General features: G+C 38.6%; 1 protein-coding gene across 2 annotated transcripts in view; it reads right to left on the minus strand.

Annotated features, from left to right (window-relative positions):
- The window catches only part of LOC139966762 (cubilin-like), a 111,264-nt gene that overhangs the window by 80,927 nt on the left and 5,859 nt on the right, over positions 1–24,478 (minus strand). For both annotated transcript variants that reach the window (XM_071970103.1, XM_071970102.1), the window contains exons 2-8: positions 24,308–24,437; positions 18,707–18,871; positions 17,704–17,733; positions 16,765–16,866; positions 12,281–12,384; positions 2,181–2,310; positions 662–824 (exon numbers count right to left, since the gene is read on the minus strand). In XM_071970103.1, coding sequence (XP_071826204.1) covers positions 662–824; positions 2,181–2,310; positions 12,281–12,384; positions 16,765–16,866; positions 17,704–17,733; positions 18,707–18,871; positions 24,308–24,437 — 824 coding nt within the window. The remainder of the gene's footprint in view (positions 1–661; positions 825–2,180; positions 2,311–12,280; positions 12,385–16,764; positions 16,867–17,703; positions 17,734–18,706; positions 18,872–24,307; positions 24,438–24,478) is intronic.

Raw genomic sequence — 24,478 nt, forward strand, 5'->3', positions numbered from 1 at the left:
TTCTAGTTAACTACATTAAATCTCTGACCTGTTTTATGTTATTTCTCAAATGTTGGAAGAATCGTTGTTTGAAAAATTGTTTCATTTTGGTTGCTGTATATTTTATACTAAAAGTAAAATAGGTTTGACAAAAATATTGTATACAGGACTTACAGGGAAGGTAGAAGTGGGGGGAGGTAGATTATTCTATGAAGTCAGAAGAGTGCATTTCTCATTTTGCTATCTATTTTATCATGTGCACAGGATAGCATAGGTGGGGGAGGGGGTTATGGGATGGCCCAAATTTTAAATTCCCTGAATGATTTAGGTAGGGCATGAACATTTCCTGGAACGGCAACCTGGACTTGGGAGGATGGACTAATTCTTCCCCAACTGAAACATAAACCATCCCCTCGATTGAATGTAAACTCACCCCCACCCTCCTCCCAATTGAATGTAAAACATCCCCAAATTGAATGCAAAACATCGACTGCATGGTTTGATGTAAAACCTCCCCCAAGTGAAGGTATAAAAATGTTACCTGCAACAGAAGATGGAGGTGGAGAACCATGTCCCCACCTTCTCCCCCACCCCCTCCCCAACCCCATTCCCTTGTTTAAAGGACAATGTGAATAACATCACTACACTGAGCTAAAACACAACTTCTCTTCTATTTGCCTACCAGTTGGACAACTGGCACAGAAGTAGGTTCCTGCAACATTGTTACATGTGACTCCTTCAAAGCATGGACTGTCATCACATTCATTGACATCGATGCTGCAAGCGGGGTTATTACTGGATGAATCAGTCTGCCAGCCGTCAAAGCAGATACAGGAATACTTTGGCTAAAAGGGAAGAGTTAACAGAAAATGCAACAATGGAATTATTCATATGTATGGGTCTCCATAATGCATGAAAATCAAACCTAGGAGCCTCTTTTCGAAGGTTTAACTTTTGTCTTTCCTGTGCCATATTCTGCTCTCTCTTCTAACCCCCCTCATGACGTTCTAATGTCTTCCGCTCCCAGCCAATCAACATCTCACCTATGTCAACAAAACTTGTCTTTCTTTGTTTCACACACCCTCCAACCCTTCAAAATGTGCAATTAACATAATTTTGAAGTAATCTGTTCCGTACAGGAGACACAATGAAACCCAACCATAATTATATGTAGAGGGGTAGGAAGCTTCCAAAAAGTGAGGGGGGGCACAACATGTGATGGGCACTTTCTCATTCCACTACCACCACTCGTTATGCTATAAACCGATACACACCGGCCATATCACTTAAATATATATGATGTGTTAGTATGCTATCAATACTATTATGGTGCGCTGCAACATTGATTTTGTATTTATTGAGATTGTTTATTGTTAACCGTGCTACAAAAAGATATGGGATGCCATTTTACAAATAGCATGTTCAGACTAAAAATAAATAAATAAAAATAAAATATTAAAATTAACAATGGCTTAAGATGTCCAAAAGACAGTGCTTCATCAAATGGGCACATTTTGTTTGCCAATAGGGCACATTTGCTATTTTGGAAAAAATTGGGGGCTCGTTCCCCCAGTGCCCACTCTCCCCCCGGCTCCTACCCCCTGTCTATATGATAGAGATAACTGGCAGAAACAACTTCCCAAAACAGCTTTTTAGAAATCTTACTCCATTTGGGATCCGATATCGCAGATTTAAATTTGATGTCACTGAGTCACAAGTGCTGACATTTTTCTCAACATTCTCTGCATTTATTGCAATATTTATTTTCTGTAATGGAGTTGGGTTTTGCAAAAAGCTTGATCTAAAATAATGATCCTCTCAACATCAACTAATGACCTAATTGTGTATTAGCATTCTACCTTCTTGAATATGAAAAAAAAGTAAAGAGAAAAATAAGAGCTTTCTGGTCCTAGTGGCACTAAGACATCCACAGATTTACAAAATGGAGGCTTCCATACACAACTTTAAAACAAGGATATCTCCCAATGGAACACAACTTTTCTTAGCCGATTCGTTGGAATTTTTTCTTCTCAAAGATATCTGTCATATTAGATTAAGATCCTGGCTGGGTTTATTGTCCCCCTTTTAATGAGTTACACAATCTGTGGCAATATGTTTACCCACAAATGCATAAAAAAAAACCCACTATTGATTTGCGCTCATCTTCTTTATCCCGTCTAAGGAGATTGAGAGAATCTTACCGTTCCACTGAAAACCCTCGCTTCGTTGACGCAGTAGCCGTGACCGCAGAGTAGAGCATGGGAGGCTGTAGTACAGTCATCGTACTGAATGGTGCACTTGAAACCGTACCAATCCGAGGTACACTGACATCTAGATAATGAATATCAAATTCATATACAATACTATATGGAATATTAATCAGTCCTTAGAGAATAAGATACAGGACAAACAAGAACCAGAAAGCCAGTGCTTACGTGAGTCGATCCTTGACTTTATATAATTTCATACTGTACATGGAATAACTTGATTGATATGGCAAATGGTTTCATTTACATTAAAAAAGCTGTGCTCTTCCCCCTCCCCCTCCCCAAATGAAAGGGCCAAGGGGCTCTCATTATTGTTTGCCCCCACCCCCACCCAACCATTTCGACATGTCAAACTGTCCAACCAAGTTAGGTCACAAGATATGCATGGTCATATCTCTGGATAGCCTTGTGGTTCATTTTATGCTCAATACACAAGGTAAAACCAATAACATGAGAACAGCTTATCAGTAGAATAAGAATAAATCTCAAAAAGACTGGTAATGAAAGAAATCTTTATCTTTTTAATTGCAGATAAGTTGGATAGTTATCAGAACTAATCTACAGCAAACTAATAAATTGACACAAAACCTTAAGTCTTCTTACATCACATTTAGTATCTGTCTTCTGCTTGATATACAACAAATGAACTCTTTTGAGTTTGAGGTATATGGTTAGTGTAAGGTGACCATATTTTCCTGTCTGGAATCAGGGACATTTATTGCGTGACTGATATGGGGGAGGGGTCTAAGGGGAGGGGGTGTCTCCCTGGCCTTTTGGAAATTTTCAAGTGCCTAAGGTGCCTGGTTGTAAAATGGTGATACTTCGAAGCTCTTTTTAAATCAAGTTTATTTTCAAAAATGTTGCTTTTTCTTTAAATTTACTTACTTTACGAAAGAGTGCTAGGTTACATGGATCTGAAATATATTTTAACAGTGTTGCCACTTTACACTGGCCCACCTGAAATACTGGTTAGTTCCGTTCTGCGACTGCACACTGGACTAAATTTTGTTTTAACAATTATTTTACTAATAATGTGGGATATTTTCGAAATTCCTGAACATTTTGACGAATCGGGACATTTTCGGGGACACCTGTTCATCAGGGACAGCACATTGTAATCGGGGACTGTCCCCAAAGATCGGGGACGTCTGGTCACCTTAGGTTAGTATGTCTGAACAGCTAAAATGGGCCACATTAACCCTTCTTGGCTGCTGGGTCAAGTCTGGCTATAGTCCATGAACAAAATCCAAAGGAATGAAATTTCCTTAATGAAATTTGTTGTGATAACGTGATATGGCAGAACTCACAAGCATTAAATTGTGTGAAGACTCGCGCAAAAAGAAAAGTTTTATGCCGGTAATCTGACCTACTGTAGGTTTGAATGAGGTGTCACAGAAGTGTTAGACACCACCATCGATCCCAGAAAATACACACACAGCTTGCTACCATCGGTAATTAGACACTAATGTACAGTCAGTACATACAGCTGCGGTCAATACCCACAGCACAGTGTAAAAACAACACTGCGATGGACTAGAGATAACAAGGTATCACGTTTCATTACTGTACTGTCTGCATTTTGTAGCGACACGAACAAAACGTCCCACTTGCAAGAAACGGAAAGTTAACTTTTTCAGATGGCCGCACATGGTTTGGGGTGAGTGAGTCTTCAATGCCTTTACCAAATCACTACTTTGATCTAGAATTGGAATGTTCATTTTAACCCTTCCACTTTCCATTTCATTTAAGAGAGAAACTATTGAGATAAAATACAAAAAACACATTTTTCTGTGATATTAAATTTTGTTCTGTTTTTTTGTCTTCACATTTTTCTGGGACATGCTGTATTTATATATATTTACAACTGCTACAAGGAGAAACTAAAGAACCCACAGTTGCAGATGTTTTAAGGTTGTAATTATAAATAGAATTTTGTTGACCTCACGTGACCTTTGACCTCCAATAGAAGCAATCGTTTACTGCATGGTGGTGTTCCATAATGTCACTTTCGCCTAACTTTCAGGTACTTGTGTGTTATACATATGTAGCCACACTGGTACACACTCTAGTTAACTCTCTTGTCAGTCAACTTGTAACAGCTCTTCAAACAATATTTATCTCAAGTCCCCAATGAAAATGGCAAAAACTGCCATGTCAGTGAAACAAGGAAACATGGAAACATGGTTTGAATTTCAAAACACTCTCGTGAATTATTTCACCCATTTAGCCACGTCATTATACGTTCAACGCATGTGCCAACATAGGGAAAGTTTTCCTTGCATTCGAGCCGTTTAAATCCCTGATCTATATATATATACAAACATAATTTCTGGTGAAATCTGAGTGTAGGGAAGTTACCATAAACCATCATACCTCTACACAACATGGGATATCCACGAGTAAACTACAATCAATTTGAGATGTGTAGATTTAGGTTTGTTTCGTGATGTAATATCATATTTACATGGTTTTCTAGCTAACTTGTCATGACCTCAACTGATCTTTTTTACCGGCCTACTGACAGAATATAGGATTCATATGTACAGTGCACAATCATATGGATCATCCATGCACAGACAAGGTAGCAGATACATCCAATTTTTCCTTTCTCAAGCTATCTTTGATCAATCAATTAGTTATCTTGATTAATCACGATATCTGGATGAAGAACAACATGTAAAACAGCACTCACATGAACACTGGCCTGCGCATCACAGATACAACACAAACATACCACCGTCATTATTTATTGCATAGGTTTACAATAATCATCAAACCACAACCCTGCAGTACATGTCCTAATACAGTACAAATCTAACTGAGACATCCATCCCACAATCCTAGTCCCTAGGGGGTCGGTATATGTGAGACAGTGAGGCAGCTAGTGCAAAAGTTTAAGGACAGATTATAACCGCAACGTGATATAGAGCATAAAACATCATAATTTTACTTGTACTACTGTCTATCCCTGTAAGAACAATAGGGCTACCTAGAACTGTCAAAATATAATGGTCACAACCTCCACCTCTCCACTACTCCATGGCACATTTTTGTGGTTGCTCTGACCCCCAACCCAACCCTAAATTGGTGGTTGCGTGGCATACTAGGGATGTGGTTTCCCTAAAAACAAATGCATTGCCCAATTTTATGATTAAACCTCCGCTGAGACCTCGTTAGAACTTTTCAAGAGGCTTTCAAAGATATTATAAATGCAGTGAAGATGATATTTTTAGGGAAATTTTAAAGAAATATTGGGTAAAATCCCCAGACAGTCATATTACGGAAAAGACTGTCAATTTTTAACATTTTGTGTTGAGCATGACACAACTGGTGGCACTACAAATCCTGGTCAAAAATGTTCCTGGAAAATACATGATCTTTCACTTACCTCCACCAAAATCCATTTTAATGGAATATAGTGGTATTATAGGCAATGTGTTTGCAAGCAATTTTTGAAAGCAAATTTAAGCATTACTTTAAATTTCGGGAATACAACAAGAAACAAGACAAAAATTGGATTTAAATGGGTTCATTTATAGTGGGCTCCTGAGTTGGAAGAAATCAAATGAGATCTTGTAAGTTGAAAGGCATCCATTAATTGTGAATAATACGCAGCTTTTGTCAAGAAGTGGACACAAAGTGACAACCAAACAAAAATGCAGCACTGTTTTTAAATTCAGTGAAACCTATCTCTATAACACAAAATAGTTGGAAATATAATATACTGTAAATTATTAATATTTTCTTGGCCATTTGTGGAAACTTGTTCATGATAAAAAAAAATCTCCATCATATAGGCCAGAATGTGATGGTTGGGTTTACGTCTCCAAAGTGTCAACTGGTCCATCGGATGGATGATAAATGCATTTTTTTGGTCTCTGTTCTGTGTAATCTCTCTGTATTGCTTTGGAGATCTTGAGATTATAGTGGCTCATGCATGAATGAGTGATTAGTCATTCCAGCTAAAGCATAGAGAATGAAGGTCACAAAGCCCCATTATTGAAATAAGAGCTTCAACCAAGAGAAAATAATTTGCATGAAATTTAAAAAAAAGTATCTGATTTCCAGAACATGATCATCCCAAACAACTTGTGAATCACAAACTGTAACAAATTGATACAACTCTAAGAACAACAGACACTTCTGTAAGAGGGAATGAAAAGAATGCATCCCATTGTAATGAAATACCACATAAATCAATACTAATGGACCATAGAAGCCAAGTTGTTTAACCTTGTTCCTAATGATTGTATGCACCCACTAGTTGAGCAACCAGCTACTTACGGGCAGAATAGATTTCATGTAAGCACACACTGGGTTTAATTTCTGCGTTGAAGTTTCTATCAGCCTGGTGGCATGATCCGCGGAAAGAAAACGTACCAGCCTGTAGACATACTTACTTTAGTCTATCAAAATCACAACAAGGATGATTTAAGTCACTACTTTATAATTTCAATGCAACTTACAAACGACAGAATATAATTTTGCATTGAATTGTTGGATATAATTGGACTAAATGATGAGTAAATACCCATCTAGAAGAAACAGCCTACTGATTGTAAAAATTTAGGATCTATGAAGAAGACTTTACAGTGAAGGGTATCTATGTGTAAAAGTCACATGGCACTAGCTTACAACCAAAATACAATGTACAGTAGCTTCAAGTGGGAAATAACAACTAGCTTTAAAAATATACTATTTCACAAAAGATATTTTTCAAATTTTTGCTGCATTTTTTCATGCACTCAAGAAAACTTATTGATACATTGCCTGTAATGTTACAATACTTACAGATGTGGCATCCAGTGGTGGCACTCGACTAGGAACTTTTGAGGGCAACTAGGGGGCAAGGAATAGTTTTATTGGGGAAGGCAAAAATGTAACACTGATATAGGGGAGGTCTAAGGAATTGATCTTCATTTAAAATGACAAAGATGCAAATGGTGCTATCATTTGACAATTTTTCACATTAATGCATTGCACTGTAAGCTGTTTCTAATACAAACGATTAGCCTAGCTCTATACACTTTGGATAAGTACCAGATCTGGCTCAGAATGGCGGGAGGGGTGGGCTGGGGGTCAAGGGGAAAATCTGGAGGGGAAATGACCGCCAAAGTGCCGCCACTGATGGCAGCTATACAAAATCACCTTCTCACAGTGTATTTCTCATTCTGTATACAATAACACCAAAAATGTACATACAAAAGTGTAGATAACTTTGAAAGAAAAGATTTCCTCACAGAGCCTACAATTTAGCAGAACACATCAAATTCAATTTTGATACTAAGCTAATGTTGTCAGTGTGCTCAAAACCCATCACATCATGTTTCGGTCAACTATCTTGTACGTTGGTTTTATTTTGGAAGTAAGAGTTTCTTTCTTCCAATACTGCATAATGTTTAAGAAAAGTCATCCAGAAAGTCTCTGCGGTCATCAATGTTCTTTTTTCCATGTAGAAAAGGGACGCAAACTCCAACAATCCAGCATACTTTTATTGGTGTAAGGTTTCATAAGCAAACCTTGGAGCCTTAGAGGAGGGGATGAGAATATCGGGACAATACAGATAAGCTTTACGGTAACTACTCTCCCTATATACACTGGGCACCTGGGGATATTTTCTAAGGCCACCTTTCTTTACACAAGGTCTTGTATAATGACCTAAGATGAGTGATGCAATAAGGACAGATCCAGAATGGTAGTAGAAAACTAACGAAAACACAGTTTCAGTGTTTGGACTCAATTTGTCAAGCAGCATGATCCATACCGATAGCACTCGATAGTGCTCATGTCATATATGTTAGATAAACTACTCATTTCCACTGATCATAAGTTTCTGGGTTTACACCCAAATAACATAGAAAATAAAATAATGGATAATGGTCTAGATAGATAGACAGACAGACAGATGTATATGTATATATATATATATATTTATATATGAACACAGTGTTTACTGTCACATTAACACTTATGTTCTTTCTAGAAACAAGAAAAATTACTCCAAAAAGGAAAATTCTTTAAATTTTTTGAAGGTTTGGCAAACATATACAGAGATCCACACTGAGAAAGCACATTATGATCCTTAATGGTAGATAGTGCTGTCTCCAAACAATATCTCTAGATATCTCGTATTCTCATTTTATATAAAAAGATATATGAGGATTAAAATACGTTTGTTTACAACAACAAAAACAATGCTATCTACGGTCGAGAAATAATACTCAATGGCCTCTGACATCATCACATCATTTCTACAATCTCTTAACCCGAGTCTGTGATAGTCTTCACCAATTGCAGAAACATGACAACATTCCTTAATTTCTACGATTTATTCTCCTATTACGTACAAGCAGATACAATACTTTTGCAATTTGCAAAAGAGAAAATTGTTGGAACAGGGAGTCTTAATAGCAACCTCCATGGTTGGTATAGGTTTACCATAGGTTAAGAAAATGACTTGGGATATCGAATTACCAAGAGCTTATCTTACCAATAACAAACATAACAAAGGAAACTTCTAAATACCTGTGAGGGCAGTTGAGAATTAGTGGGTTGACTGCAAAGACGAAAGCTGGATATTGTGTGTCTACTCTGTTACAATAAAACTGATAATACCTACATACCACATCATCGTGATCAGAATCAGACACACACACACACGCACACATTTTCTCAAGTGAAGTATTTTTTGCAGTTCTCATGATATCATATGGCCCCTCACTCAAAGCTTCCACCAGAAAAGAATGTGCCATTTGTAATACTGTTCAATTTTCTTGTCCCCCCCCCTCCCCCACAGCTCCCAATCCACACCCCAAGATTCCCTTCCTTTACCATACATCAGTAAATCTAACTTTCTGGTGCAAAATGAAACTAAACATGTATACGTAGGCTGACACTATCCTCTTAAGACTTTGATACTGAAGTTGAAAACCTACAGTGGCAGCTGGTAATTAAACCTATCTAACTGTACTTAACTCTTCCATAAAACACAACAGAGACAGGGGGTCAAATCCTGGCTATCTCATCTTTACAGAAATACAAGTAACAAGGCAGGGGGAAGAAGAAGTATGGGAATCACTCAGGTTTCATGTGAATTTATGAAGGTCTTAAAATTCTTGAAGAAAGAACAATCTATGAACCTGTGGGTTTCATAACTCCCTGGTTTAATCAGAAGGAGAGAGATTTCCTTTGGATAACAGGATAACAACAAGGTCCATAAACTGCTACTTGATTGCCTTAGTAAATATGTGCCCAAATTTAATTGAGAATTTGAGATGAATTGAAACAAAACTCTACAAGATTACACATTGAGTACTGAGTAATTTAGCTAACACATTAAACTTAAGGATGTGTTTGTGTACCAAGAGCAATAAGGCTGAAAGCAGAGAATGACCACAGTCGTCAAATGATATCAGCCAATTTATTGTTCGGTTAACTTTGTTATTCAAGGGTTTTTCAAAGCGATGCTGTGCTCCCTCGTGTAATGTCCACGTGTAAAGAATAAGTCCCTGTCTATTCCTTAAAATTAAAGACAGTGCCATCCGTCCCGGGCACTTACAAAACCTACGAAACTCGGCAAAGAGAACAAAAGTTCATAACAATGAACTCTGCAGAAGAAGAACAACAATGGTTGTTAACATGTGGATAAATCAGGGTCTTTGAGGGATTAATTCAAATTTTTTGTAGCTCTCATAAATAACTAAGATTCCTATGTAAACAAAAGTTAAACAAAACAACTTTGCTTTTTATACAGCAATTTGACCATGTTGTATAAATTACTCCATGTCTATACACTGTATATGGTTTTATGATTTTAGATTTGAAAGTGCATGTACCCAAATATGTGTGAACATTACTTTTTTATAGTTTGGTGATGTAGAGTTCTTAAATCACACTAGATACAGTTTTCAAACTGTAATTCACTTGTTTAATTTATCTGCAACTCATGCTTATCACATGAATATTTCCAAAAATGTACTGGGACAAATTAATCTCATACTGTAGGTCAAACATAGGTCATAGGTCACACTTTCTGCAAACTCGTATGATTTAAAAGGCAGAGGGACATGTGACCAGTTTTCTCTTCAACTTGCAGGATAAGATTATTCTTTATGTCAGAGACTAACACACAAAATATAAGAACTCAAAGCCATCTTTATTGAGCATTTATGCAAGTATTTCATGAGCCCTTTTAGCCTAGTTATTCTTGGTTGGATTTCAAACATCTTAGGGTAATACAATAACATCCTTGACCAGAACCTTGCATACCTAATGTGACATTGGCATTTGATAGGTCAACCCCTTTATTAGTTTATAAGCCCTCTGGATGAACCTTCCAGAATCCTTATTAGTCATACAATTCTTGCCAATGACCCGATGACCTTGGCAATACACAACCCCAGGGTTGTCACCCATGTGTTACTACTGTTCATCTTGTGATCATTGTGTGCACATGCATTTTACAGTTTCTTATTTGTTGGATTTAGTAGTTTTGTTCTTTAGCATCAAGAAGATTTTAAGTAAGAAGTTCTACTTGATATATTCATTTAAGGACAAGGAACAGGGCTAGGGGGAATTTCCCTTTATTCCACATTTCCCACCTGTGAATAAATATGTATCCAAACCAACCTAGTAACAAGTCACTCTCTTTCTGATGACTCTGTGTCAGTTTGTGATGTAACACTAATATGATAACATTTAGACAAGATGTAAACTATACGGGACCCAAACAAAGGTAAGGTTATATCCTTTGATTCGTTCACATACCAAAGGCATACTGTAGATAGATCCACCCATTTGGCAAACTATCAAACTACATTTCCCTTAAAACAAGGTTTTTTTTTTCCCCTTTGTTTTTGTTATGTTTTACACTGCAGTTCATGTTACTCTGTTCCATAAAAGCATTACATGTTTATATTTATGCACAGATAAAAAGCATCCAGAAACATCTCTGCGTGGTACTGTAGATAGATCTACCCATTTGGCAAACTATCAAACTACATTTCCCTTAAAACAAGGTTTTTTTCCCTTTGTTTTTGTTATGTTTTACACTGCAGTTCATGTTACTCTGTTCCATAAAAGCATGTTTATATTTATGCACAGATAAAAAGTATCCAGAAACATCTCTGCATGGTATGCAAATGTGAGAACAGCACATTAGCACATTAGCAAACCGCCCTTCCGATATGAGGAATGGATTTACAAACATTGTAAAATGCTCTGTTCTCAGAAAAAGGGAAAGCTGTGGAATTTTGGCACATGAATAAGTCTGTCAAGAGAGTTTGTAAAACATTCCAAAATATTGATCTGCTCATTTTGAATGCACGAACGTCTGGTTTCCAATGGAAACCAAACAAACCTAGTCAACACACAGACAGATCCCCAAAAGATTAAGTGAGTTAGATTTTAATGTTACTACAACCAAGGTAGGAGTACATCAAACAGAGCTTTCTATAGTGGGAACTATGTTGGAAGACTAGCAGTACATATTCTTCTTTAATTCTGTTGATCAACCAATCAAAAGAGTGTCATCTCTTCTTGTGTTGCCTATTGTCTTTTAGTACATGGTCTGTTTAAATTAGACTTAGATCAGTCAATTACTGTAATTTGATTTGCAATCTTACTGACAAGCTGAAAAGGTGCATGTAAATAACTTACCCAAAAATAAAATAAAATTTGGCTTGCAAGTATTTGAGCTACTTGCAACCTCCCAACTTGCATTGCTGAAGCAGAGGAGGGGGGGAGGGGGAGTTTCTTTATTTTGTCTCAATTTACATCAACGTTAAGTCTTCAAATGCAGTTCCTTCGAGAACAACTTTAACTCCGGGGCGCTAAAAATTTGCTGAGCTAATATATGATTCCTTTTACGCCTCCCACGAGGGTAGTTTCATGGTGATATGAAAGTACAATTCTACTTCCCAGACTTTTGCATGTGGCAACAGACTATCACAGCCCCCCCCCACCCTCTCAACTCCCACCTCCTCCCACCCCCCTTCCACTTAACTTTAGGGGAAAAGTTGAGATTTAGATCTCACCTGTAGCTGCCCTGTTCATTGATGCAAGTTCCACCATTCTGACAGCCATCTGGAGTTCCCACTATTAAACTGCATTCATTGACATCTTGAGAACATGTGGTGCCCTTGAGAGAGAAAACCAGACACACTTACTGACGATAGGGAAACAATAGGTAATCAAAAAAATTATTAGAAGAACATTTCTGGGGTAGCGGGCTGTAAGTTTTGTTTTCATTTATTCATTTCTCCTCCTATTTTTTTTATTTCTGTTTTAAGACGACGAGGGGGGAGGATTTTTGTGATATAAAGAAAGCATATTTATATAAGCATATTTATATAAGCGTATGTATAAAATCCTATCTCAAAGTGGATCTTTATGATTTTGTTGTACCTAAGCCCGAAAGCCTTTTACTCTAAACCAAAATGTATCATGTAAACAAGACAACATTACCCCTACAAATCCCATGTGAAAATATACAGTAGTTATACTACATTCTCCCAAATTTTTGTACCACCACAATATATAATGATCAGAAAATTCACTTTTTTCATTGTCAATTTTTTTCTTTAAAATAAAGCAAGGCTTGTTTAATTTTGCATATCATTATGCCTTTTCATCTTTATTTTGGAGTTATTTAAGCCAAGTATTGTTCAAAACAAAGTTCCAATTGGCCACACTAATGTACTGGCCTCTCACAGTTAAAAGACTTGGACTGATGATGGATGACAATTCCTTTTGACATATCTGTGTCACCTATCTTTATTTATTGTGCTATGTACATTAATTTTAATAACAGTCATTTTTGTTTTGATTTTGATGATCTGTGGCAGACATTTTACAGTACCTAGTACGAGTACAACAACATTCGGATCCATGCAGTGACTGAAGGCGAGTTTATAATATTATTCAGTACTCTGTCCAAATTTGTTCAATTTCCTTGTCTTGTCATTATATTGGCTCATATTAGACTTAGTATGAGTACAGTAACATGAGTACAAGTACAACTCCATTGGTGTGAGAATGGGAACAGCAACATGAGTATGACTACAAGTAGATCTCCATGGGTGTACAGTATGAATGAGTACAACATGAGTATGAGTACAACTAGAACTCCATTGGTGTGAGAATGAGCTACAGCAACATCAGTATGAGTACAAGTAGAAGTAGAACCCCATTGGTGTTTGAATGAGTACAACAACATGAGTATGAATACAAGTAGAACTCCACTGGTGTGAGAATGAGTACAGCAACATGAGTATGAGTACAAGTAGAGAAAGTAGTCTGAGAAATGTCTGGCCAAAAGTCTGCATTTGTTATGCCACCCGCCCTGCCCGACCCCCCCAAAAAAAACAAAAAAACATGGCAGAAACAATCATGGTGAAAAAGACAGACAGTCACCTTCCGGTAAAATGAAACCATCAGAGGAATGTCCCCGGCTACAACTCACTTAATGTCTCTATGAGGTGACAGTTCTGAGTTGTAGGAACTCTTGCTTTTGTTTCCTTTATGTTTGTTGTTGTAAACCTCCAAATTGTTTACAAGGCACCATTTTACTACACCCTCAAAACTCCCACTATTTCCGTTTCACGACCCGTTTTTGACACATCACGCCACTTTTTGAGGTGATTCCCCTCATTCTGTATCAGAATTCAATTATGAAGAACCTAACAGCTTGAGACTCCTGTGCAAAGAAATCACACCTTTCGCGGCACGCAAGGGCTGTTTTATGGCCTATAATCGACTGATGTGACAACTTCCACATTGTGATTTACTCAGAAAACTACCCACGTTTTTTGTTGAGAAATTTGAAGCAGCCAGATGGCAGTTTAAAGGTTGGTGGGCCAAATTTATGTAACATCCGATCATGGGCAAGGAACCTTATAATGAAACATCAAAATTTGGGAGGACTGCAACATGATTAATGTTTCGTCTCATTCCAAAGGGAGAGAGGGATTTTTTTTTTCTTTTTCATTTTCCAGTGTTACACTATAGTGCCTTTATTTTGAAATCCTTTTTTCTTTACTCAGAAAACCTTTTTTAGAGAAATTTCAAGCAGGCATATAGCAGTTTAAAGCAGCATTTTGCGTTGGGTCGCTTTTTTCCACCTTTTTAACATGTGCATCGATTTTTTTAGATGTATCAATCATAAAACAGCAAACTAAGATACCATCCAAGTTTCACCCTGCCAAGAGCGTTAATTAGCGAGTAATTAACGATTTATGTCGATAACAAGTAAAAGTGTCCTCGACAAAGTTTTCATATCTCCAAATCCACTAGTTTGAATTCCACCAATCAGTGAATAGTATGTTTATTCATGAGCATTTTGCGTTTGGTCGCCGTTTCTACTTTTTTGACATGTCCATCAAGTTTTTTACATACATCAAATCACAAAACAGCAAATTAAGATATTAGCCAAGTTTTTCCCTGCCAAAAACGTTAATTGGCGAGTATTCCACATACAAACTAATCGCATTCAGTTCCCAAACCCACTAGTTTGAATTCAACCAATCAGAGATGCAGGTTTAGTTATGAGCCATTGCTAAAAATAGATTCAAGACTTTGCGTTGGTACAACCAGGGAGTTGTTATGCAACTGCCTGGTACAACTGCCATATAGACTGTACACAAATCAAGCGTGGTGTTATATTACGTATCTGCCAATGACGTTCGTAGTGTTTAAATATTCATATTATGGGCGAGGTTTATTGGGTTCCCAACGGAAAATATCTTGGAGAACAACAAAGTTGAAAGTTGCAATTTTTTCGACTTTTATGCCACCATTTGAAGTAAAATATAAATAGATAAGCTAGTTATGTATGTCGTTATGGCATAGTGGAGTCAGTGAGGTTGAGAAAAATCATAGAAAGGGACGCAAAATGCTGCTTTAAGGTTGGTGGGACAAATTTATGTAACATCCAATGATGGGCAAGGAACTTTATATTTGAAACATCAAAATTTGATTAATGTTTTGTCTCTTTGCAAATGGAGAGAGAAGTGTTTTTTTTTTTTCATTTTCCAGTGTTCAGGCGCGTAGCCAAGGGGGGGGGGGCGAAGGGGGCAGCCGCCCCACCTTGAGCATATTTTTAAAAAATTTTTTTAATGTTTTTATGATATCGCTAGTATTTTCAACAGAGAAAATGCTAAGATGCAACTTACAAGGCCTGGGAAGTGCCATTTCCAGCGATCTGGGAGGCATTTTCAGCCCAAATTTTCTTGTACGCTTCGCGCCAACCTTGGTGGCGCTACGCTTAGATAGTTTGCAATGCCGAATCTACAGTTTCGCCCCTCCCTTGGCAAATTCCTGGCTACGCACCTGCCCGTGTTACACTAGAGTGCCTTCATTTTGTAACCCCTGGGTTATACACACCCATGCAGGGGGCAGATTATTTGATTGAGAGTAAAGTTAAATAGTGATGGTTTCAGTCTTCACTGTAAACATGTGGACAAAAGTTCTATTAATTCCAAGAATTCACAGAAGAGTCATACCAACTTCTTGCAAGGTTGTGACAGGTGACTTAATCCATGGAGCATTACAAATTTGTAAGGGAACTTTACGAAATGAAGGAGAGGGGAGAGAGTGGGGGGAGCCAGAAGAGAAACTGAAATTTTGTCTAGTATTCTTAATTTGCCAACTTCATAAAAGGTTGCATGCATGATCAACTGCCAAATAATAGTAACAATTCTTCCAAAAAAATATAAATTGTTTGAGACAGGTCATTGCAATCCGAGTTTGGTTATCCATTGGCGTGCCATATGTAACTGATCCAAAGCAACAATTCTAGGAACCCCACCAGAAAAAATATTAAAGCTCAATCTTTTACCACCACATGAATGATATTTAAGACAAATATGTGTGTGACAGTCAGTCCCTTTCAGCAAGACCAAAGACAATGTTGGTGAATTAATAACTCCCACATGGTCCCCCTCAGTTCCTACGACAACAGTAAAAGAAATATTTATGGCCACAGACAATCATCACCAGCATCGTTGCTGATGGAGCCCAATCACCCAAAGTTGTTTCATGAATGGGAACAAGCTGGTCAAATTCCCTGGTTGCCATGACAATATGGTGTGATACTTCAAACTATTCAAATTTCAGAATATAGCCTGCGTAGTAAAAGTTGGTGGGATCCATTTATACTTGCGTGGGGGGGGGGGGGGTGGGTGGGGGGAGAGAAGAATACAGTTGCGTCTAGTTTGTTAATTCTTTCTTTTCTCTTCCAAATGACTGATGGCATTACTAGTATTGGCATCAATTTGTCTGGGTTTCTTTTGCAACTTTGAGTTGCTTTGTGTTTTGTTATAAAGAGGAGACTTTCACAGTGTGCAAACCATGCACATATATCGAGGGAGAGGAGGGGGGGGGGGGGAAATGACACGGTTCGATGGAATGTTAGCTAAACTTGTGTGAGCTGTAATAAATTTCAATTGCAAACCAGCCATTATCAAAATAAAGCTAAAGATGACTGGATGATCTTTATCGGTATAGAAACGAATATACTTACCGTCCAGCCGTCCGGGCACTGGCATTGATAACTGTTATAGAGGTTTGTGCAGGTTCCTCCGTTCGCACAAGGACTGGTTAAACATTCATTTGTCTGAAGGCTCTGATAACAAAACAAAAACATTAACCATAATCAGCATTTCATTTTTACTGTTCACATCAATCTGTCAAAGACCACCAACAGACTATTAAAATTTGACCCAAAAAATTTAAACCTGTATTTTTTTTCTATTCTTTTTTCTTCCCCTTTTTTTAAGTTAAAATATCTTCTCTTGTGTATTTCAGAGAAATTAGAAAAAATGATAGGACCTCTAGGAGAAGTGGTAGTGCAAGTTTCAGGAGGGACTTCTTAAAGCACCAAAAGTTCTAACGGTACGTGAGGATGGGGAACGGGCTATTCAAAGTGAACATTAGAGTACATTGGTTTACTTTTAATAGCCCGAAAAAAGAAAAAGAGTTTTCATGATCACCAACAGAAAATGGATGCAGGTGTGATCTCTGATTGGGTGATCACACAATTAATAATCTGTATACTCCTCCTCCTCCCTCCCCCACCCCCTCACCCTTAACTTTTCCCTACTTTCCTCACACTCCTATCCTTTTCTACTCCCCTGTCCATCTCTTCTTCTGTTCAGCTGTCATGTTCCTCTACTTTCCCCTTTGTTATCATCTATTCGCGATTACATTTCCTCTTCGTTCCCCGAGACCCCTTTCTGTTCCCCCTGTAAATTGTTCTGTCAACCTTACAGTCAATCTGCAAGTATTCGTCATGTTCCCATTTTCTCTACCTCCTCGACTTTCATCTTCCAGTTTGAAATCCATATTTCTCTACATTTCCCTACACACATCCTTTATCTCCTCCCCTCCACCCCTCCCCTCCCCTCCCCCTATCCCCCCTATAAGTGGTAAAGTATGAAAGTACAATTATGGTGATACTTACTGCTTTGATGTTATTCAAGTCTGTTTGTAACTGAAAAAAAAAAATTAAAAAATTCCAAATAAAATGGCATAGATGCTACTGTACTCACACAATCAACACAAAAGAAGTTAAAAATACTTAGAAGAAACATTAAACAGTCAAAACCACATCAAACACTGACTTTTAAGTGACTCCTATTTTATCAAGTTAGAACTATTTTGAGCCACATTGGCTGTAGAGTGGCCTTCCACAGATGAATGATCTATTTTAAATTTTATTTTTTCTAGTCATACACACAAGTTCTTCATTTGGATTCTAATGCTAGGCATTTCAGGAGATTTGACAGCCATGTGCCAAAGACACCTCTGAAGTAATAGGATCATGGAATACCGTAGCTTGTTCTGTTACTATCAATGGACGATGTTATGAAAAGACTGTCTCTCTGATTTGGCTTTGTGGTATTGTCTCGGTCTTCAACTATTTAATTTAATTTATGTTTTTTCTCTTCTTCTTTCTTCCTTTTTTCATCTCATTGAATGACTTTTTGTTCATCGCAATTATACAACATTATGGGAATAAAGAGTATAAAAAACAATATTCTGTAATAAAGATGAACTAGAAGAAAGAAAATTGTATTTGACAAAGACAGAGACTAAAAGGAAAAAAAAAAGATTCACATTGTAAAGGAGTTGGAGTAAATGCTAACTAGGCCTATACCTTTATTGCATCATCTATACTTTGCACTTCACATCATTATTGTAAAATGCAAATAAATCGGATGAAACCTGTGAATTTTGAGCGGAATGAATCTGTCGGCCAATGAATCATCACTATAGAAAAATAACATAAGAAGGGAGCCTTCACACGACTTGCCAATAGTACACGGATCTGCAAGACATGCAAACTTGACACAAGGGATTTCTGCAATATTCCCTAATGGTAATATAAGAGTGACGATATCACGCCGTATTCATTTCAAATGACGTTTGTTTTCTAAAGTTTGTAAAGAAGGAAGGACTTCTACCTGGTTGATAACGTCTGGATTGATAGGCTGTTCTGGCTCTTGGTTCTCGAGATCTGCGAGTCGGACTTTTAGTTCTCCTATTTCGGCCCTCAGCTCCTCGAGTTTTGTGCCTGAAGCGACCAGCTGGTTCTGCAATGTTTCTATGGTGCCTTTATTTGCCCGTACCTAGATAGGTTTGTCAAAGTGGGGGGATGGTTGAAGTTAATATAAAGGTACAGTAAGGCTTCCCAAAATAGACTGGCAAGGCAAGCAACCTAATACAATTCATGGTGTTCAAGGAAAGCAAACTCATTTCTGTGAGTAGCGGTACATCGTCATACCAACCACAATTGCCATGACCCTTGAAATTCACAAACAACCTATTCCCCTGGAAACCGACACCCATTGGAGCATTACAGTCCGTAACTTGGAACACAGAAAGCTCTGACTTTACTAACGGTGTATCCTTGCGATTAAAATAAATACTGTAGCAAGCCCACAAATTTGGCCAAGCCCCCTGAACATGACTCCTGCCCTCCCCCCCCCAAATTGGGGGGGGTTTGGTGTCATCAATTCCCACACCGACACATTGCGAAAACTGCTGACACCCCCTTCCCTTCCCCTCTTGATCGGTGTCGACGTGTAATCAGATGGATCTCTTGTTGCACACAGCTGTCCATGGTCACTTCCATGACAAGAAGAGTTCAAATAAATGATTTGCTTACAGCTGTTACAGTTATCTTAATATCACAACCTGATCACAAAGTAATATATATGTTAATTCTTCTATGGACTTCTCCGTTGTCTGCAAGCTAATTACCAGTTAATGGGATGCATACGAAACTACCTAATTCCAGCCACTTTGATTGTTTTAAAAATCTATACATACGAAACTTACATTTGGTTGCTTAAGTTTATCTTATTTGCTCCATGAATAATGACACTGACAATCTTTTAGCTGTTCCAGTAACAATTTATGAGCAATCAGGGACAAACACCCCCCCTTCCCCCCCCCATCCACCTCCGATTTCTGGTACGCTTGGTTTCATCGTAAATTCATGTCCCAAAAAAGAACCTGACATGTTGCAAAATACTAAAGTCATGCTGACAATATTTACTGTAACCTACATCATGAGGCCATTCATCAAATTCAAGTTTAACAGGTGTATATGAATACCTACAAGTCCCTCCTCCTCCTCCTCCCCCCCCCCCCCAGGTCTAAAATAGAACAATGTACCAGGAACATCATGTATCCAAATTTATCCTGAACTATTCACCCAGATAGGTTATCTAAGTTTCAAGGTGCAGCTGCTTAACAATTGACTCTTCAAATATCTTTGAAGGACGTTGTAGGTCTGACAAATACACTTGCCTTTGCTTGTCTTTTCATTTCATACTAATTTTTATGGTATGCATGCTATGAGATATGAAGCCCCCTTATCTTTCTGTTTCATCGTTCACAACTTGGTACTTGGCCAACATTGTTTTTATTCAATATGTCCCACATATTCTTCAAAACAAATGCTTCTCACCGATGATGGAACCATTTGATTGATGAATATTCGGACTGATGGACAACCGGACCGATGAACAATGAAATTGATGAACAATCAGATAGATCAAACATTAAATTGATGGACTGATGAACAATCAGACTGATGAAACAATAAAAGTGATGAACAATTTGGACTGATGGACAATTGGAGGCATGATTACACATTGGTGTGTTGTAAAGCAACCCGGGTAAAACCAGTTTGAGGAACAATTGGACTGAGGAACAATTGGACTGAGGAACAATTGGACTGAGGAACAATTGGACTGATGAAGAATTGGACTGATGAAGAATTGGACTGATGAACAATTGGACTGGTGAACAATGGGACAGATGATGACACACTGGTTAGCTGTGAAGCAGCCTGGGATTAACCAGGGATAAACCGTTGCACCACCAAAGCAAATCAACTTGACTGTACTTAATAGAAAACCAAGCGCTTTTGGCGTAAAGGGGTGTTAAGAATTTTCCAAACAAAACAATTAAAGTGATGAACATTTAAAGTGATGAACAATTTGGACTGATGGACAATTGGAGGCATGATTACACATTGGTGTGTCGTAAAGCAACCCGGGTATAACCAGTTTGAGGAACAATTGGACTGAGGAACAATTGGACTGATGAACAATTGGATTGATGAACAATTGAACTGATGAAGAATTGGACTGATGAACAATGGGACAGATGATGACACATTGGTGAGCTGTGAAGCAGCCTCGGATTAACCAGGGATAAACCGTTGCACCACCAAAGCAAATCAACTTGACTGTACTTTATAGAAAACCAAGCGCTTTTGGCATAAAGGGGTATTAAGAATTTTCCAAACAAAACAATTAAATTGATGAACATTTAAAGTGATGAACAATTTGGACTGATGGACAATTGGAGGCATGATTACACATTGGTGTGTCGTAAAGCAACCCGGGTAAAACCAGTTTGAGGAACAATTGGACTGAGGAAGAATTGGACTGATGAACAATGGGACAGATGATGACACATTGGTGAGCTGTGAAGCAGCCTCGGATTAACCAGGGATAAACCGTTGCACCACCAAAGCAAATCAACTTGACTGTACTTTATAGAAAACCAAGCGCTTTTGGCATAAAGGGGTATTAAGAATTTTCCAAACAAAACAATTAAATTGATGAACATTTAAAGTGATGAACAATTTGGACTGATGGACAATTGGAGGCATGATTACATATTGGTGTGTCGTAAAGCAACCCGGGTATAACCAGTTTGACGAACAATTGGACTGAGGAACAATTGGACTGATGAACAATTGGACTGACGAACAATTGAACTGATGAACAATTGGACTGATGAACAATGGGACAGATGATGACACATTGGTGAGCTGTGAAGCAGCCTGGGATTAACCAGGGATAAACCGTTGCACCACCAAAGCAAATCAACTTGACTGTACCTTATAGAAAACCAAGCGCTTTTGGTGTAAAGGGGTATTAAGAATTTTCCAAAGATTCTGATAAACTTAGGTGTAAGAAAACATTACAAAGAAGGCATACAGTGTATTTCTCAATGATAGCACAACATTTTATTCAACACTACACACACTCACAGAGAATGGGTGGGCTCCAGTACCCTCTGTTTCATATCAAAACTATAAGATTCTTCTAATCTTTAACTAGAATAGAAATTTTTATCATTACATCACAACCACAGATTCAAACATTTCATTTTCTTGAAATGCACCCACTTAACCAGTAGACCACCCCAATCTACAATTTCCTTAAAAATGTCTTGGGGAAGAAGAACTGAAAGTTCCCATAAATTTATGATGAGGTCACAACCACCTGACAGAGATTGCATCCTCCAGCACCAAGACAAAGAAAACCACAACATATAGAGGAAAGGGGAACAACATTTGTCCCACTTTTACTGTAGCCTCTTGCACTGAAAGCACACAAATGATTGATAACCTAACAGTAGCTTACAGTTAGTACAGTAACATAACAAATTCATCTGCAGGGCTTTTAAACTAGACATGCAGACACTGTATTCTCTGGTTATGCAGCTAATGCATGTTTATCAAAAAAAAAAACAGTGGCACCACGCTCTTGCACCATTGGGAGCCATGTCTATCCAAAGACAGTGATACCACCCTCTGGCACCATTGGGAGCCATGTCTATTCAAAGACAGTGGCACCACCCTCTGGGACCATTGGGAGCCATGTCTATCCAAAGACAGTGGCACCACCCTCTGGGACCATTAGGAGCCATGTCTATCCAAAGACAGTGGCACCACCCTCTGGGACCATTGGGAGCCATGTCTATCCAAAGACAGGGGCACCAACCTCTGGGACCATTGGGAGCCATGTCTATCCAAAGACAGGGGCACCACCCTCTGGGACCATTGGGAGCCATGTCTATCCAAAGACAGTGGCACCACCCTCTGGGACCATTGGGAGCCATGTCTATTCAAAGACAGTGGCACCACCCTCTGGGACCATTGGGAGCCATATCAATCCAAAGACAGTGGCACCACCCTCTGGGACCATTGGGAGCCATGTCTATCCAAAGACAGTGGCACCACCCTCTGGGACCATTGGGAGCCATGTCTATCCAAAGACAGTGGCACCACCCTCTGGGACCATTGGGAGCTATGTCTATCCAAAGACAGTGGCACCACCCTCTGGGACCATTGGGAGCCATGTCTATCCTAAGACAGTGGCACCACCCTCTGGGACCATTGGGAGCCATGTCTATCCAAAGACAGGGGCACCAACCTCTGGGACCATTGGGAGCCATGTCTATCCAAAGACAGTGGCACCACCCTCTGGGACCATTGGGAGCCATGTCTATCCAAAGACAGTGGCACCACCCTCTGGGACCATTGGGAGCTATGTCTATTCAAAGACAGTGGCACCACCCTCTGGGACCATTGGGAGCCATATCTATCCAAAGACAGTGACACCACCCTCTGTGACCATTGGGAGCCATGTCTATCCAAAGACAGTGACACCACCCTCTGGGACCATTGGGAGCTATGTCTCTTCAAAGACAGTGGCACCACCCTCTTGCACCATTGGGAGCCATGTCTATTCAAAGACAGTGGCACCACCCTCTGGGACCATTGGGAGCCATATCTATCCAAAGACAGTGACACCACCCTCTGGGACCTTTGGGAGCCATGTCTATCCAAAGACAGGGGCACCACCCTCTGGGACCATTGGGAGCTATGTCTATCCAAAGACAGTGGCACCACCCTCTTGCACCATTGGGAGCCATGTCTATTCAAAGACAGTGGCACCACCCTCCCTTTTTTTATTAAGCTGTTCATATGTTGTTATGCATGATGCTCCATGTTTTGGTCATGCAACACACTGAAAAATTAACCCTGTCATTTAGTCATGCACACATATATATGTCATACATCGATCTATCTGGTTTGGGCAAGTTGCCAATGTGCATTACCACAAACCTTTTAATTCTTTTAGTACTGTGCTCGATATAACACTGCCACATACATTTCAAAACAGCTTGACTAGTATCATTTACATCTCAAATTATCAACAAAAACTTTTATTCTTTGTTTTGCCATTTTTCACTCTGTATGGGCAATACTTTGGCAATAATTGTCTCAGCTAAATTGTTGGAAGTCTGATCTTTGAGAGGTTATCTCAGGCCCACTTACAATTTAAAAAAAAAATTGTTGATTGTGCTTACTGTACATGCAAAATGGTTTTTATCTAATGTGACTTTTCAAGCAAGTTTTCTTTTTCTTTCAAGCAAGTCTAGTGGCAATGATGTGGGAGGGGGGGGGGGGGTGGGTGGAGAAATACAAGAAAGCCCATTTGGTCGTTCCTACAGTCGCGACAACTGAGAGGACTGCTGGTCAGTCCTTTTCTGGTCAACAATTTTTTTTCGAATAAAGAATGAAATCATTGAGTACTCCCTGCAGAAACATAACTGGTGAAATAATAATAAGGGAGAGGGTGTCTCAGTTTCAAACCTAATTTTGTGTCATACTCCTGTATGGAGTTTGGTTTAATAACCTGCCCAAAAAAATAAACCAAAAGCTGCTGCTTCTATAGAATTTCTAAACTTACTGTATTGATAATATCTGTCAAATCATCATCTCCGATGACGACTCTTCCAGTTACACCAGTTTTAAAAGTAATGTTGTGATTGTCTCCTGTCTGAAACAGTAGATGTCCATCTGTAGTGACGATTCTTGGTCTGAAAATTGAAAGGATAAAAACAAATATTACACCATTAAG

The sequence above is a fragment of the Apostichopus japonicus genome, chromosome 4 (assembly GCF_037975245.1).
Source record: "Apostichopus japonicus isolate 1M-3 chromosome 4, ASM3797524v1, whole genome shotgun sequence".
In the NCBI taxonomy this organism is placed as follows: domain Eukaryota; kingdom Metazoa; phylum Echinodermata; class Holothuroidea; order Aspidochirotida; family Stichopodidae; genus Apostichopus; species Apostichopus japonicus.